Genomic DNA, 18,034 nt, shown 5'->3' on the forward strand with positions numbered 1-18,034 from the left:
CACTGCTGGTGGGAACGTAGTTTGGTATAGCCATTATGGAAAACAGTATGGAGACTCCTCAAAAAAACTAAAAATAAACTTATCATATGATCCAGTAATCCCACTTCTGGGCATATATCTGGAGGGAACTCTAATTTGAAAAGATACATGCACCCCAATGTTCACAGCAGCACTATATATATACAATAGCCAAAACATAGAAGCAATCTAAATGTCCATTGACAGATGATTGGAAAAAGAAGTTGTGGTATATTTATACAATGGAATACTACTCGACCATAAAAAGAATAAAATAATGCTATTTGCAGCAACATGGATGGACCTACTGATTGTTATTCTAAGTGAAGTAAGCCAGAAAGAGAAAGAAAAATACCATATTATATCATTCTAATCTGGAATCTAAGGAAAAAAAGGACATTATGAACTCATCTATGAAACAAAAACAGACTCACAGACATAGTGAACAATCTTATGGTTACCGGGAAAAGGAGGTAGGAAGGGATAAATTGAGATTTACAAATGTTAGCCACTATATATAAAAATAGATTTTAAAAAAGTTTCTTCTGTATAGCACAGGGAACTATGTTCAATACCTTATTATAGCCTTTAATGAAAAAGAATATGAAAATGAATATAGGTATGTATATGAATGACTGAGACATTGTGCTGTACACCAGAAATGGACACATTGTAACTGACTGTACTTCAATAAAAAAAACAAAACAAAACCATCAGTGTGTTAATGCTCTGTCCTTCAGTATAAATAGCCAGCAGTATAAAATAATCCTGTGCAGTCGTGAGTGTAGGCTTTTATTTTTTTCAATGATTTCTATTGCTGTTGTTTAGCTTATAATTAGTTTCTTTTAAACAACCTATTCCTTTATCAAAAGTATAAAATTTCAGTTTAAAGAAAAAGAATTCAATGTATGCTTGGGTACATTTATTTAGAACTATACATTCCTGAATAACTGAACTCTTGGCTTCACGAGTGCCCGCAGATCAGAACGCAGGATAGCTGAGAAGGATATCCTCTGTGCTACAGAACAACATATATCTTTGTTCGTTCTGCAAAAAGCAAAACTAAAAAACAAAAAGACCCACCAAAATTAACTGAAGTGTGATGTCCTTGGTTTTGTTTTTTGAGAAACAACTAGGCTTACTACAGTTAGAGTATAAAAAAATGTTATTCTGTCTGCACATTTACTGAGTCCCATATGATAGTTTTAAAGGTCTTTGCCCTTGTTTCCAGGTCCACACAAGTTTCTGAACATATTTCAGTATTTCTCATACCTGATCATATTTCAGTGTTGCTTCAATGAAGTTGATGCTAACGGTTTTGTCACTCACTGCTATACAGATCACACAGATACTTCAACAATGTCATTTCCCTTTTTTATGAGTGTTAAATAGTACTCGTCCCCCTCTGACCCATCCCCCCTGATGGGACTGACAAGATAACACAGCAGATCTTACTACTGCCCAAGGATATGCAGCAGTCTGCTGTCCTTGTAATCCCATACTTTCTAGCTAATTCGCATCTTCAGCAGCCACAAAAATAGTAGCTTGTGCTTTCATTGCAAAGTCTATCATTATCCAATCTATCATTCCAGAATCAATGAATGGGACTTGTAAAGGCACATCACGACTAGTGAAGTGGAAAGAAGAGAGGCCAATTCATAAAACACGCCATAGAACCCAGCCTCATCTGTACACTGTTTGAAAGAGCTAGAGCATCTACAATCAGAAGGAAATTAGGGAACTAGTGAAAAAAATAGTTTATGGAATAAATAACATAACTGAGGAATTTTTTTAAATTTGAAAAATTATGGGAAAAATAATAGACTCTCTTGATAAGTCAATTGTATAATGCATTTGTCTATGGCATTGTGGACCCCAAGACCAGGGCTCAATGTAATACACGTGCCTATATGCTAACTTAGATGATTTGATGATTATTGTAGCCTGAGATGTCAGACCATGGATCAAAAAGGCACGGCAGTAGTTATCTGGATAAATTTACAATGGCTTGCCAGGACTTGGAAGACTTACTTAGATTTGGAGGAAAATCACCTCCCATTTCCACTACACTCATATACACATTCACAAAATGACGTGAATCGTTGTAACTCTTCTGATGTCCCCATGCATTTAACAGTTAGCAGTGATGAGACTCCTAGGACCAAGAGACATTTCTGTGATTAGTTACTACATTTTTCAAAGCTTAATTTGGGAGGGTGAAGATATCTTATTAGATCAGAAATTCTTAAATGAGTTCTCGTGGCTAATGCTTTTTATTAAAGTGATACCTCATGCTGGCACCATATAACCAGTGCAGCTCTGGGATATTCTCCTCTACATTCTGCTTAAAAAATTAATTTAAAAGTACACGGACCAAAAACATTGCCTGCCATTTTCAGCAAAGTATGAATGTTGCTGCCATCAATTTATCAGCCACTACAGCCCCTAATAGTGCACCCTGAGGGGAATTCAGGATGGAGCAAAACAGGACACTCGTCTTAGATAGTAAATACGCATATTAAAGGAATAACATCAATAAGCCCAGACTCTTGCATCCTATATACAGAAAAGCACTAAAATCATTCACTTGAGATGTCTATTTTTTTGTGATTAGCAGAAATCTTTTCATGTTCCACTACTTATTTTTTTTTCCCCCAGCAAAAACTCCTATATATCCTGACTCCTCTCTTCCATCTTTGGAACAGTTCCTTAGAGCTATCTGAGGGGTTGCCTCCAGGGCTATAGTTTTCAGTAAGGTCCCTACATAAAACATAACTCTAACTTCTAGGGGTGTGTGTGTGTGTGTGTGTGTGTGTGTGTGTGTGTTCCCAGTCAACAAGTACATGTTGGACTATCTTGGCCAAATTTTACAGGACCAGGACCAGGAAAGTTATTCTTGTTTTAATCAATGTAAGTGCAATAAGAAAATTTATGAACTATGTATTTCAGAACTAATAACATATTACTGTTGTTTTCATTTATTCTAGGATGTATTATAAATGTAAACTATCATAAAATATAACTTATGGTAGATACATATTTGAGTATGAGATACTTTTTTCCCTATATTTGTTGAATTCAAAAGATGAACATTCAATCAGGTTATCTGATGAGTAGTTAACAGTCTACATTTGGAAACTTGAAGTTCCAGGGGGACAGACCACTGGGAACACCGACAACGGTTATCTTTAGCGCTTGCACAGGGAGATTATACAACACGTCACAAAGCACCGAAGAGAGAATTCTTCAACAATTCACAGCACTGCTCACGTTAGAAAATTCTAGTACAGACTTTAAGGACCTTACCAACTCAGATACAGGAGCCTACACATTCATCCCAAGCAAATGTATTATTTGTTTTATCCTCCATAACAAACAAATAAGCGCTCCATTTCGTTTTTAACTGTTCATGTATTTAAACAGCATTAGTAAGTTCCAGCTTGGTCTACTCTTTTTTCACTTATAAAGGTAATAAGTGAAGAGCTTCTATTTCTTGAAGAGAAATTTAAAAACAGTCTCATATGCTCACACTGTTTCTACATTGGTCAAAATACCTCTAAAAAAATCACAACAATCTCTCTAAAGTAAAGCTATCTTTTCTGTCATTAAAGACCATTAACCTTTTCAGAGGCATTTCTCTATTCTTCAGCAGTATCTTTAGATTTTTGTTCACCTTAACTCTATATAATGTAACACAACATTTGATTAGAACACTCTACTTCTCAGTACAGTAGGTGAGGTAGAGAGCAAAAATCCTCTGTAGTCAAAACAGACATCCCCACCGCAAGCTGTGTTTCCCAACTGAAAACATTCTCTAGTTCAATGGAAACAAATGACATTTTGGAGCAGAATTTCTTTCTTTTCCTTCTTTTAAAATCTGAAAACACACAGTGATGATAGGTTTTTGTCTATTACTCAAATTATCCCTAAAATCCAAAATTCTCCCCTTAACATTTGCCATCTGTATTTTGCTAGACAGACACAGTGTAAACAACCACATGTAGTGATGTTAATAAAGAAACCAATGATCCCATAATGAATTATTTCAAAAACAAACAAATAATAGGTCTTTCGCACTTAATCTGTTCACTTCTGTCAAGATGGTTAGTCTCCCTTTGAGGAGACACTGAACTGGGTAATCACAATCTCCAAAAGGAATGTTTTATGTATGGTTCTTCAGATAGTTTGCTTGAGAAGTGTATAAATAATTTTGCATTGACATGCTCCTTTCAAAAATAGGTATTTTACTTTTGTCAAAAACAGTCTGCATACTTTTCTTTTATTCCCATCAGAGATAATCAAGACACTCAAAAGTAAGCCAATTTTTCAAAATATCTGGAAACATCCAGGGATGAAAGGATCCATTTTAATGAGGGAAGACTGAGTCATTACTCAAAATATGTTATGTTTAATTAAAAATAAAACATGTCTCTGAACTCAAAAATTTTAAGGATTCAAACAAAACTTCATGTAAAAACCTCATAATTAATTCATTTATTTATTGAGTGCCTACTATATGATACCATGGAGGCAAAAAAACCCCCAGTGAATTAAAATAATCTGCTTGTTTAAAATTCATGCCAAGTTAAAATAATACTGTTACCTTAATAAAAGCTTTTTTAAAATCCTGGCTTCAGTTTTAACCCCAAAATTAATTTATTTTCTGTACTTGGGCAGCTTCCATGTGTGTTTATGTATATAGATGGGCTGGATTCTATATTGTGGGTCTTAACATTTACAGATGTTTACCCACTTATCAAAATAAATGGCTTAGAAAGTAGAAACACTGATGCTAAAATAAAAAACACAGGTCCCTTTAGATTTATGGACTCTTTTAATAGTGGATCTCTGTGCTTATATCTACTCATCGGAAAGAATGGCCAGAAATAATATAATTAATTTTCTGACTAACTATCATGGGCCAGGCATTTAACAAGTATCATCTCTAGTCAAATGACTGTTATGTTATTGTCATTGTGAAGTTTGAACCAAATGAAACTGTCATTTTTGAAGGTAAAAAATGGTTAAGTATTGAGACATTATTATCTCTACTGCACACAATATGACTCCGAGAGGTTTACATGAGCAGCCGGACTACATAGCTGATCAAGGGCTGGGCTGTAATCCAAACTTACTATGTTTGATACCAAAACACACACTCCATCCAAACAGGAAAGAGGATCCTGTGATTTACTTTTTATATTTTCATTTTCTATATATTTAGCTCCTAAATTGTGGGTGAAGGCAGGGAACACGTGGACAAAAACCTGTGAGGATAAACAGCTGGGATATGATCCTAAATTTTAGAGAATTCTAATCATTTTAGTAGCTGTTAGGACATGGCATGGTTGATGTCCACCGTGGAGAATGGGAGCAATGGATTTGGAGGAAAACAATTTAAAATAAAGTCATCAAGGGAAATTTGAGAGGGTAACATTTGACCAGAGCTTAAAAAAGAGAAGTGCCAGCAAGCACATGGAATCTAGATCAGGACATAGCAGGCAGGGGGTGGCAAGTGCAAAGGTCCTGAGGCAGAAACCTGCTTGAAACATGTCAGGATAGTGTTCCTGAGACATCAGATAGTAAAGGGAGGTATGGCTGGAGGAGGTCCTGATCACTGAAGGCCTTATGATCTATTCTAATGGCATTGGTAGCCACTGGAAAATACAAAGCAGAAACAAGACATGATCTGATATAGTTTAAAAGCATCACTCTGGCTACTGTGTTGTGAAAAGACCATAGGCAGGTAATGCTAAAGCAGACAGACTGGTTAAGAAGTCATGTCAATAATATAGGCAAATGATGATGGTATATTGGACCAGGGTGATACAAGTTGAGTTAGTGAGCAGTAGTAGTCAATTAAAAAAAATTGAGTGTATTTCGAAGGGAAAACCAGTAAGATTGGTTGACAGACCAGATGTATAAACAAAACTGGGGAGACAAAAAAAGCAATACCTATAACTAAATTCGTCTTTTGGAACCAAACATGATGCTACTTTTCATACGATGGACTAGCACATTCTGCTTAACAACACTGACCAAGGGGAAAACACTACATTATTACATATCAAAGAAATAACAATAAGTCGACTATACATTAATAAAATTAGTTTAAAGAAAAGAAATAAAGAAAATATAGATTACCTAATTCACTAAGTGTTAAGGATAAACATTTCATTCATGCACCCTGGAAGAAATTCTCTTTAACATAGAGTAAAATTTTAATGCAAAAGCAGCCATTCATTGGGGAAATGTAGCAGCAGATGTAATTTTTTTAAAGAATGTACTACATGACTGAGAACTCCTTGTGGGAAAAGGTCGGTCTTTTTAGCCTCAGCCTAGTCATATCCAGTACAGAGCAGGTGTTCAATAATCTTTTTAAAAAAACTGAATGAATCCAAATTTTTCAAATAGAGGTCTCTTTGTTAGGAATTATGTGTTCGTGCATCTGAAATTTTCTGTATTTGCTCACAGATGACTACTTGTAGCAATGTCCTTACGTTTATTTTTGAATGAACATTTTATTCCCTGCTTTAGAATAATCTAGATACTAGCCAGACACAAGAGACATTACCACATGCAGAATCATCTTGATCTTTTCTAGACTTGCTCATGAGGGTAAGAAGTGTGGCCAGTGCCTCATTAGTGCACCTTACATTGTAGGTGCCTAGGGAATATTTACTGCACTAAATTGAGTAACGAAAATACTATTCTAAATGCAAATAATAAAAACTGTTACTTTTAGATAACTCTCTTCTATTAGCTCCCTCATTCAGTCCTGCTTTCTCTGCTCCTCCTTGTAATATCTTAGTTCTCGACTAAACATACTGGTCTGAAATTGAATGACTTGTAACCTGGTAGAACAGACTAAAAATGCTAAGATTAAGACGAAGATTTATTTCTCTGACTACTTTAGACCTAATTTCTCCTGAGAAAATCAGAGGAATTTTATAGCAGAAATCTATACCAGAAAAAAAAGAGGCCGTTTCACGGACAAGAAGAATCACTAAAGGATACAGACATATAATTTCACATAATTTCTAGGTATGTTTAATTGATAGAAAATAATATAAACTCAGCAGAGGACATAGTATTTCACTAAAGTAATTATTTTATTCTAATAAATAATTTCAGAATTATGAAGTTCACAGTTAATAAAACATAAATAATAATGATTTAACTTCTACATAGAAATGGATGAGGTCAAGTAGTAATTGTAGATATTAAATTAATTTTATATAGGAGATAATTTAAAAGCATGAAATACAACCCCATAATAATTCTTACTGGAATGTAGTTAAAGTACTAATTTTATAGCCCATTAGTACTGTAATAACTTTGTATATATAGGTTAGAAATCATATTTTTCCCATTGTAATAACATTCCCTAAAACTGCAGTGATTTATTCTTGTGATTCCAGTGATTTAATTCAACTTCTAATTCAACTTTGAATTAAATGTCTTTCTATAATTATTTTGAATAGTTTATATTATTAATATCCATATTACTTCACTATATATTATGAGATCCCCCCCGAACAATGTCCAGATTCCAATTAGATTCTTGCTAATTTTTTTTAGGTTAGTAAAAAAAAAAATAGAGTTATCATCTGAAAAGATGAAGGAGATATAAAGAGTAATAAAATATTTTAAAACTTGCACATAATGTTAAATTTAGCAGCTTATTAAATTTTTATCAAGTAACAGGAAATAGATACATAAAAAACTAAAGTTTTACACTCAATATACACAACTATATTATAGTGTAAATTAGATCTTGTTGACCATGAAATTTTTGATCATATAAACTGTGAGTCTGATTACTTCTTATATTAACTTCCACATAAAGTAGTATCTATGAATGGTAAATGTTAAGAGTTTTAAATTTTAAACTCTGAATTTTTAAAATGAATTCAAAGTTAAAAATGTGGGAGCTTAATCAAGATTTAGAAACTGATGGAAGGAATCTTATAACACAGCTGCTTTTAGAATTTATGCAGTATTTAATAAAATAATGCTACATTATTTTCCTACAGAATTTTTTAAAAGTTTTCTAAATTTCTATACAAATTTTTGCAAACTTGCTAAAAAAAGCCATTTACAGAATTTTTGAACTGAGAAAGCATCCTAATATAGAATGAACTTATGTTTTTCTAATGATAAAGTGAGTAGTTACATGTTTTTGTTGGTTGGTTTCATTTGTTTTGTTTTTTTATTTCAGATTTTGTTTTACGCTGAAGTTGGCAAGAGTTTTGACCCTGTATTTTGTCAGCAGGGCTAAACAAGCCTGAGGCTGTCACTGACAAATTTAAGATTCAAATCTCACAGAAAGCAAAGTGTAAAGAGAAAAAAAAGTGAGTGTGGAGGGTAAAATAAAGGGAAAAGAGAAAATGAAGTCATTTTATGGTCATTTGGTGGTAGAGTAGAATGGATTTTGCATCAGTCCCACAAGTTATTGATCCTGGTTGAAAAGTTGAAAGATCAACAGGTAGGTATGTGCATGCAGACAAGAATGTTTCTAAATAAATCTTTTGAAAAATAAAATTTTGGATTAGAAACCTGAAAGAAGTTATACATGGCACTACTGGTTTTCTAAGATACTTTGAACCTAACAGAATGATATAATTATCAAAAGTCCTTAAATACAATATCCAGGAGTTTCTTGATTTGCAGATTCTCTTGAAGCAAAAAATGCATGCAAGACAAGGTCTGAGTTACAGATTACACTCATGTGAAGCTGAAGAAAACTGCCATCAAGTGGTCATCTACCCCAGGGGAGCCTACACAGAAAGGGTGATTTGCACTGAACAGTTGAGTCCAAGTTTTAAGTCATCATACTGTCCACTGAAGGTCAAATTTACAAGACATTCACATAGAAAGCTCATTAATCAAGTGATTCTGTAGATGAGCTGAGACCATGATATCCAGGTGTCATCGCATACCAGGCCCTACTCATGAGAAAAGGCTGTTAACGCCTGTGCCCTTAACTGGGCCTTATGCATACATTCTAGGCAGCTTTATTACCATCGCCTACTTGTCGGCAAAAGCAAAAAGAGGGTAAACAACACACACCAGTCTCACAGCAATACATTTCTACCCACAGCAGTCTCACAGCAATACATTTCTGCTTGTGGTACAGAGCTCCACCCCTAGACCCGTGGGAAAGATGAATGCAGCAAGAGAGTCAAGCAGCTGCTGAACGGGGAGTTGAAGTGAGATACTGGAAGCAGGATGAGTGACATAGATTGCCTAAGGGCACACAGGAGCCCAGCTTCGACAGGCGATGTGCAGGTGTGGCATTCTGGGAAAGAGCAGCAGATGGACCTAACTGACGCACACCCCACAGGAAGAAGCAGCTGACTTTGTGCAATGGTGCCGGGGAGGCTAGGAGGTGGAGACGCACTGTGGCATACAGCGAAAGGCCCTGCAAACTGTGGCTACAGTCACAAACAAAAGGACAGTCTTCACACGTATACAGTGCTGAAAGCACCGCTGCCATGTACCCTGGGCTTTCGGTACACCCACCCCCACGGAGAGCAGCACTGGTGGCCCTACTGACTATTAATGAAAGGCTACTGATGACAGCTGTTTAATAAGACCTGACATTAAAGAATATAACTGTTTTACCAGAAATATATTGAAAATGGAATAACTATTTCAATAATTTTGGATCAAAAAAAATCTCATTTTGAAAACCCAACTAAGTTCTCCTACAAAAACTTTTCTAAAAGTGTGTAATGGGCTGTTACTGTCACAGTGCTTCGGTGGTAATAACTGCTACATTATGGCGCTCATTTGTTTTTAAACTGTTAGTATCTCTCCATTACACAGTTTACTGACAGAGCATTAGAGATAATATTTGGTTTTTGAATACAGGACAAATTTAGGAAGTGGCTCAAAAGGTCAACACTATGAAGTCAATACATTGCCCTGGAGAAGGCAAACACTGGACTAGAAGCTTTTTACACAGAAGAGATGTAAAACAATGTGAGTCTCTGAGGATGACTGGGAACTTGGGAAGGAAAATGTCGTGGTTATAACTAAATGCTGAAGGTTTTTAAGAAAAAGAAAATAAAATAACTTTTAGATATAAAATGCATTTATCTTAGGTCTCACTTTTTCAGTAAGTTTTCCTGATATTTACTGAATTAAAATGTGAAAAATGGCTTAAATTATAGCATGAAAGATTCATATGAATCAGAGAGAAGAATGTTTTGACTGAGTTGTTGAAAGCTCTTGAATAAGACTAGTTCACAAAGACAAGATACGGCACTAAGGCAAATGGGAGACCTTCACTAGATTTTTCCTGAAAGAATGAAGAAACTGAGCTAGCCTAGATACAATTCAAGAGTAGCATGGATCGGGCTCTCCTGAAAGGCAAAGGCCATTCTGGATGGAAAGTAACAAGCAGAGTTCAGGGAAAAGGGACCATCTCCAAATCCTGGCTTTCTCGGTGCTCTACTACAACTTCTGCTTTCTTTCTCCTCTGACGACTGCTAGTCTTTCTACCTTTTTCCTCCAGAAGAGGCCAGAAAAAGATATTCGGTTGTTCATTCACCTCATTTCTTCCTTTGGCAAGGTCACCATGATGTGTTCATTTCCACTCCCCTCATCTCCCACCACGTTTCTTTACAGAGTTGAGGAGGCAGAACTGTTTCTGCCAGACTGGTCCTTGGGATGGGAAAGAATGTGCACTCCCTTGGCACAGGAAGCACATGACGTGGCATTCAAGGATCACACACCACCACAAAATGATGAGTCTCGGTGCTGGCGTCAGGTGGGACAACCAGCTGGAATGAATGGAGCATGCGGATGGGCACAGGGAAGTGTGCTGTGGGACTATACCCTTAAGACTATGTTAAAAGCTGTGGTGTTTCATTCCAATTAGAAGGTTGTACACAGAAAGGATAGGGTTGGAAAGTGTATGTGTAGAAGAAAGACATGCAATTTTGTGGAGAGGACATAGTTCTGTGATGAGGGTATGGACCTGGTCAGGTTGTATAACTGATGGGTCTTTGTGAGCTCCTAGATGTCAGATATGTGGGTAACTTTGGGTTCCAACAGAGCTGGACAATAAACACATTCCCTACTAAGCTATTCAGAGTTCTAGCAAACTCTGAGGTGAAAAGAGCCCAGTCATTCAAATGTGGAAATTTATTAGGGTTTTTCTGAAAGACACTGCACAGGTCATGGAGAGATTCCCCCACAAGCACATCACCACCGTGATCAATACATTAAAAACATTTGTAACAGTTTTTTGTACCACCTGTCTTACAGTCAGAATGATGGCCTGGGTGATTTTTCGAATATCTTCTAGTCTAAAGTTTTCTGATAACAGTCAATATTAAAAAGGTTAGCCACCAAAAGTCTGTCTGGGTCTTAGAAAGAGAAAACAAATGAAGACAAATGTGTTATATACATGACTCTGTGGCCACATCCACACTAGGAAAATAAAGCAGACACTTAAATAATTAGTTCATTGAGTTCAAGGAAATGAGCCAAAGCACTTTGGGCTCAATTACCAACTGGACATTTCTTTTGATCTCAGTATTACACTTAACTTCTCTAACATTTGGTGTGCATAGACTCAGCATAACTATAAAGACAAGTACCGTTTCAATTTGTGAAATCCCAGAGGTAAGAGGAAACCCATGTCACGGTGATCTGAAGTGAAGAACTGTCTTCTGAGAAGTATGATGTAGTTTCATTTTGCCAAATAAACATAAGCTGCAAGGTAAGCCTGTCAGGGACTCTGTTTATCTACTGACATTCACACAGGTTCATAGCAGTCACCCTAGACCAATAATGTAGTACAGTGGAGAGTTGAATTCAGGTCAGAAAGACCACTTATTAAAACCCTGCTTGTGATCACCTAAGAATAAGCACATTCCTTGGAGGATGAATTGCACACAGTGAGGTGTTGGTATTCTCCTAATTTTAATCAGTTATTTAAAGATTCAATCTTGCCAGTGGATAGTGCGCAGGTTATTTCTTCTTTTTGACTCTTGCTCAAGGGAAGAATGTAAAGTTATATAAACATGGTGTTTGGCTGAAAGAGCTAATGAATCCAAAGTATTTACAACAATGATGCTTTCTGAATCACTGGGAGAGCGAAATGACACATCTGCTTGTTTGATTAAAAAAAATCTCTTTATCTAATATGGCTGGTATAGATGATTCATAAAATTACTTCAGTTCAAAATTTTAGCTCAGAGGTAAGATGGAGATGAACAGACCTACTAAATAAAATCCTTGACACACTATCCACCTTTCCACTGTGAAAAATAATGACTGACCACCTCTAGCAGAGTTAGGTCAGTGCGCCAGTAATATAAATAGAGAGCATGCTTTAATAGTGTCTGCTGTTCTATTCAACCAAAGAGGGAGAAGTCAGCAGAGGTGACTGGCAACTTGTGGACTATAGACATCTTTATTTCCTAAATTGCCTATATGTCTCCTTGACCTGAGACTTTCCAGGTTCTTTATTCTACAACATGAATACAATTTTTCAAAATTATATCTTACTGATTTCACCTATGGCATTAAACCCATGATGACACTATCAGGTAATAATCTTTCCAGATAATGTTTAATTATCCAATGGATCATTTCCCTGAATTTGTTTTATAATTCTTTAATACTTCTGTTTTAAATATCCCCATTTTTACCATTCTTTTTTGGAATGGCTTCTAGTTATGTAGCCTGCAAAAGTTATAGTTATGTACATTGAGTTACAAAAATAAGAATACAAAACTGCAAAGGCAATTGAAGCAAAATGAACACTTCTAAAAGAGCCGTGAGACCAAAAAGAAGAAAAGTAATTGCAAACATGTGTTTAGTATGTGTGTGCAGAGGCACTGAGATGTCTGCAGACGTGCTGGCAATGACTCACATGCGTAGCTAGCAGAACCTGGGCAAGTGAACTGAATGGGGATCAGAACATATTCGGAAAATCCATGAAAATCTAGCTTAAGAAGGCTGCCAAATGCAGAATTCTACTGAAACCCCTTTGAGACCATTGAAAATTTTTAAAAATGGTTATTTTCATACTTCATTTTCGAATGTAAGTTCTTTTCTAGAGATACATATACACTGTATATTACCTTTTGACTGATACATGTACCATTTGATCTTATGATCCTGAACTGTCATTACTAGTTTAAAATCACAATATGCTTGAGTATACCACATCGTCCATAGTTGTCTATAGTTTAAAGACAGAGAAAATAATATAATGTGGAGGAAAAAACAGACAAAACAAGTACATATAATTAAAATAGTAATGTACTTATAAAAAGAAACTTATTTCTCATGTCTTAGAATAAGCCTAGTTCCGAAACTTATTATTTGAAACAAATTTTTTTTTCTTACAGATATGTAACCGTGAATTGGGATTTTCTGTTTCTGGTTTAATCATACCTTTCACATCTTCATCCTCAATTGTTGTATTTGAACTCTCAGTTGACTCCTGTTGAGAAGAAAACACATTTAAGTTTCAAACAATGAATGACTTAACTTTTCTTCTTAAAAAGCTGGCGAGTGGTGTACATAACATGCAAGATTCTTCAACAGGCTGTGAGCATATGCTGACATGCAAATGGACAAGTATGTTATGTGGCTTTAACAGAAATAAAATGCCAAATGCCGCAAACGTTTCAAAAAGGGAGTTCTCTGGTTGCCTAATCCCTGAAGCACGACACATTCAGGTGATTTGTAGAAGCAGCGGAAGTATGCAACTTATTTTAAGTGCTGTGTAAGGATGTGTCGTGCTACAGTGTCCCGTAAGATGTGCGTTCTCTAAGTTATTTATGAGAACTTGGATATATTAGCCTAATGAGTTTGAACCTTAAACAATATTTTTTATATTCCCAATTAGTTAGTAATTAGTCCCTTCTTTGTGTAAGGCACTGTATCAAGCACTGAATTTGGAGCCTATTTGTCTGCCTTACTCCTTTGAAGAAAAGAAAAGCATTTCATCGCATCATTTGATGAAGATGCTAAGGGTACTAAGGTGCGATAAGCTGAAAGAGCTTTTAAGAATTCCCACGTTTGTGCTTAGCACAATGGAACCATATGAATGATTTACTTTCAAGAAAAATTAGATGTTTTTCATTCACTTCGAAATTAGAAACCGCTGTTACTGATAAGAAACTTGCTCCCATAGTGAAAAGACAAAGCTATTTCTTTGTAAAACTACAAATGAAGTTGCAGATGAAGAAATGCACTTAGGACACTGTAACTGCCGGTATTAAGGTCCGTTCCTTAAAATGGTTTGATAAATTTTTCCATTTACAATATATTAAAAATATTTTCTAGCAAAGAAGTTTACTAATATTCATAAGAAAGACACAAAAATTTTCTAGTTGGAATGATTAAAGGCTAGAGCTGAAAAAAAAATTGGAAACTTCCAATCAATAGCTACGTGCTCTGTGATAAAACACAAATTTTGGAAAAGGATGCTAACAGCAGTGTCCTTTTAGAGATTCAATATTCACAAAAGTGATCCATTTATATAAAGATCATGTGTACGATTTAAACCAAAGGGACAGAGTACTTAAAGATCTATCCAGAGTCTCCACACACACAAAACCAAAGCAGAGAGTCCTCATGCGTTTCTTAATGTGACCTAGTGTTCAGATTTCAACTCAAGATGAAAGTAAACTCATGCACAGTAAAAATAAACTAATTCATGTAAGCAGGAAATATCATGCAACAACTCTTACAAGTGATAACCGCTAGAACTACCGAAGTGTCCACTCCAGCTGCTACACTTGGACTTTGACTTGCTAATGATATTGGAAATAACTGTTCACCTGTGTGGTGCTCCTGACTCCCTCAAGTCTTTTAGGGACTTAAGAATATTTTAAGTGTCATGACTATAAAATACATCTCATATTAAGGAATACAACACTTCATGTTTTTTACTTTAATGATTTTAACATTGATCAACCAAATGGTAAACCAGAAGAAATGCGTTTTTTAAGACTACCACTTAATAAGAGTAAGGAAAAGTAAGAGAAGTGACTACACTTAATATTTGAGAAAAATCTGATGAAGTATTTTTTCCTCCCCTTAGAGATGTAATAATGGATGAGGGAAGTAATTAACTGGAAACATGGAATATGTTCAGAAACTGTCTCCTTTCATTCTATAGACAGATATACAAGTATTATTATTTAGCTAACATGCTGTGCAAACAATGTACAATGGACAGGAAACATAACAGTCTCTTTTCGGGGTAAGCAGTTTAAGTGTCTGTTACTGAAATGTATGTAATTCAACAAAGACAAACATATTTCACAGGAAGTGAAACTCCCCCACCATTCTTCTCAAATTCATGCCAAATAACAAAAACACCACCAACAAGAAGGAGTTAAAAGGAAAACAAAAAAAGACACTATAACAACAGAATAAATAAAACTCAAAAGCAACATTAAATTTCAACAAATATCTGTAAAATCAAGTTGACTTTTTTTTTGAAGACAATGGAATGACAGAGCAAGAAATTGTAAAATTTCATGCAAAATACATCTAAAGTACTATGCAGACAGGCATAGGGGGGAGAAAAAGACCAGATGGAATTGCTTAAGATACACAGTCATCTCGACATAAAGACTTACTTAATCCAACTTTTATTGACTAATGGTACCATTCATTTCTCTTTCAAGAGGTCATTCATTTTTGTTTTGAAAGAAATATGTGTATAGTTCTAAGATAAATTAGGTCCAAAAGAAAGTGTGGTTAAAAAAAATAAGGATTTTCTTTCCTATTTTTAGATAATGAATTGACTTTGCTTTGAATATTTTGATGAGATGTGCAATCTTGTTAAAGCAAGATGATGTTGATTCTTTCTGAATACCTTGTTTCCATCAGGGTTGTGGATTACAGTAGTTTGGGGCTCCTGAGTGAGAACAAAATAGAGAAAGAAACAGTTCGCATTGGTAAGTACATTCTTCACTAGTAGGAGGGACAGAGCAGAGGGAGCCAGCTGACAAAACTAAAGAGTGACAAGAGCTTAAGCAACGTTAACTACTATCAGAGGCTGCAGCTGACAAGATCTCTGATGAAAGATCTCCTGGTGAGCCCACGAGCTCGGTCACCTCTGTACGCAGCAGCAGCATGCAAAAGACCTTATTCGTCGTCAGCAAACAGACAAGGCTTTGCAGTCTGGAGAACTAAAGAGGCACTTGCTGTTTCACAAAGTCCTGTACCAGAGAAAGCTCTCTTTTCTTCTTTAACCAACGGCCTGTTAATGTCTGTCCCACAGAAGACTGGCCAAGGGCACTGGAGATTAGCACTCTGTGAGAGGATCTCAAATTCTTTGTGAAGATATTTTTTCGGCTGTGTTGCTTTGAGAACCGATGGTGGTATCATAATACACAGATAAATACCCCTCGAAAATCTAGTCACTGGACCACATTTGAAAAAAGGGCTATCCTAAAGAAAGTATTTCCAAAGTCCCTAAGAAATTCTGAGAAACATTTAAAAGGTTCTAGAACTAATCATATAATCACTATAATTTGAGGCAAATTGCTGGTAATTCCCATGTTAATTCATATATAAGAGAACTTTCTGCTTTACAGAGTAGGTATACAGAAGATTTGTTTGTAAAGTCATATTTTTTTCTGTGAGGAAAATATTATTTTTCCTATTGCTTTATATCAGAAAATTGAAGAAATACCCTCAACTGGAAAATAACCATCAGATCGCTGATATAAAAAAAGATTCACTGTCCATCAGTGGCATGCCTGGCACTTTCATTACATGATGTCCTGGCAACTGGGAGTTCCTGCAGCCCACTGAGAGTTCTCTCCAGTCTTAAGCACTCTCCCCACTCTGGGATCTCCTCTCCACCACAGGTTATGCTGCAGAATTTAGAGAGCATGTCTACTGCTTGCTTCTCTTCTTCCTTTCCCTGGCTAGACATGTGATCAACACATTTTTTTTTCCTGCTAGTACGTAATCCACTATCATGATGTGCCTTGCCTTTAAATGCAGCCTTCTGGTTAACGCTAGTGAAACAATCCCCTAACATTTTTTATTCATTTCAACTTAATAGTACAGAGGACAGTAAAAATTAAGAATCACTTCTGAAAACCATAAATCAAAACTTGAAAGAGTTTGGGGAAAATCTTACGGGACGAAGAGCACTGAATGCCAGTATGCAAATCCTGAATTTTAATCCACAGAGTCTCAGAGGGTTAAATTGATTGAGTTGTTAATTATGTGAATTTGATTGACATGGACAAAACTGATTCCCATAGATCATTCAAAGCGCCGTGCTACGCAATTTCATTCTTTGGATCAAAGTGAAACAGTGATAATTTAACTTAAAACACAACAAACAAAAAGCTTTAAATTATTCGGTGCCTCTTTATCTCAGAAAATGAGGTCTTACAAAGCCCTGCTGTCTTTTAATAAGAGGGAAATGAGAACTCTGAATAAGGTCTACATTTACTGTTGTCTTGCAATAACCTCCTTAGCTCTCCTCGATGTCAACATGTGCGTCATGAAAGGAAGAAACCATCATATGAATATCCAGAGTTATCATCAGAGGAAGAGCTAAGAGCAAACAAAGCGCATTCTACTGTATTCTAAGGCAACATGCAACAATTTCAACTACAGAGACCACAGCTATCAGTACAATGTTCAACAATGAAATGAGATCATCTAAAGTTAGAAACACACTGCTTGACAAGTACCTTAACAAAAAGAAATGAACATTTTTCATATCTTAGAAAGCAAAACCAAAACCCAAAAAAAATTTTTTTTAAAGTATCTATAGAGTGAAAGCAAATGAGAGAAACAACAAAAACAGTAAAGAACTTAAGAAGGGTTACAAAGAGTCCAGGTATACCAGCGCCGGGGTAGGAATATTTTCTTTGGGGCTGGTTACCACGTTGGCTTTGTTGTTTATCTGTAGGTATGCAGAAAATAGAAACAGAGATGCCTTAAATCCCTTGGTAGCCAATGTCTCTCTATGCAGCATGTCCACATGGAGAGATAGACATGAAAA

At 35.8% G+C, this 18,034-nt stretch overlaps 1 protein-coding gene across 11 annotated transcripts in view; it reads right to left on the reverse strand.

Annotated features, from left to right (window-relative positions):
• CAMK2D (calcium/calmodulin dependent protein kinase II delta) overlaps positions 1-18,034 on the reverse strand; it is a 286,632-nt gene that overhangs the window by 28,451 nt on the left and 240,147 nt on the right. For 5 of the 11 annotated variants that reach the window (XM_032462294.1, XM_032462269.1, XM_032462239.1 and 2 more), the window contains exons 14-16: positions 17,876-17,935; positions 15,878-15,919; positions 13,438-13,486 (exon numbers count right to left, since the gene is read on the reverse strand). In XM_032462294.1, the coding sequence (XP_032318185.1) occupies positions 13,438-13,486; positions 15,878-15,919; positions 17,876-17,935 (151 nt within the window). The remainder of the gene's footprint in view (positions 1-13,437; positions 13,487-15,877; positions 15,920-17,875; positions 17,936-18,034) is intronic. The other 6 variants (XM_032462289.1, XM_032462280.1, XM_032462276.1 and 3 more) reach the window with 2 other exon arrangements.

The sequence above is a fragment of the Camelus ferus genome, chromosome 2, assembly GCF_009834535.1.
Source record: "Camelus ferus isolate YT-003-E chromosome 2, BCGSAC_Cfer_1.0, whole genome shotgun sequence".
In the NCBI taxonomy this organism is placed as follows: Eukaryota; Metazoa; Chordata; class Mammalia; order Artiodactyla; family Camelidae; genus Camelus; species Camelus ferus.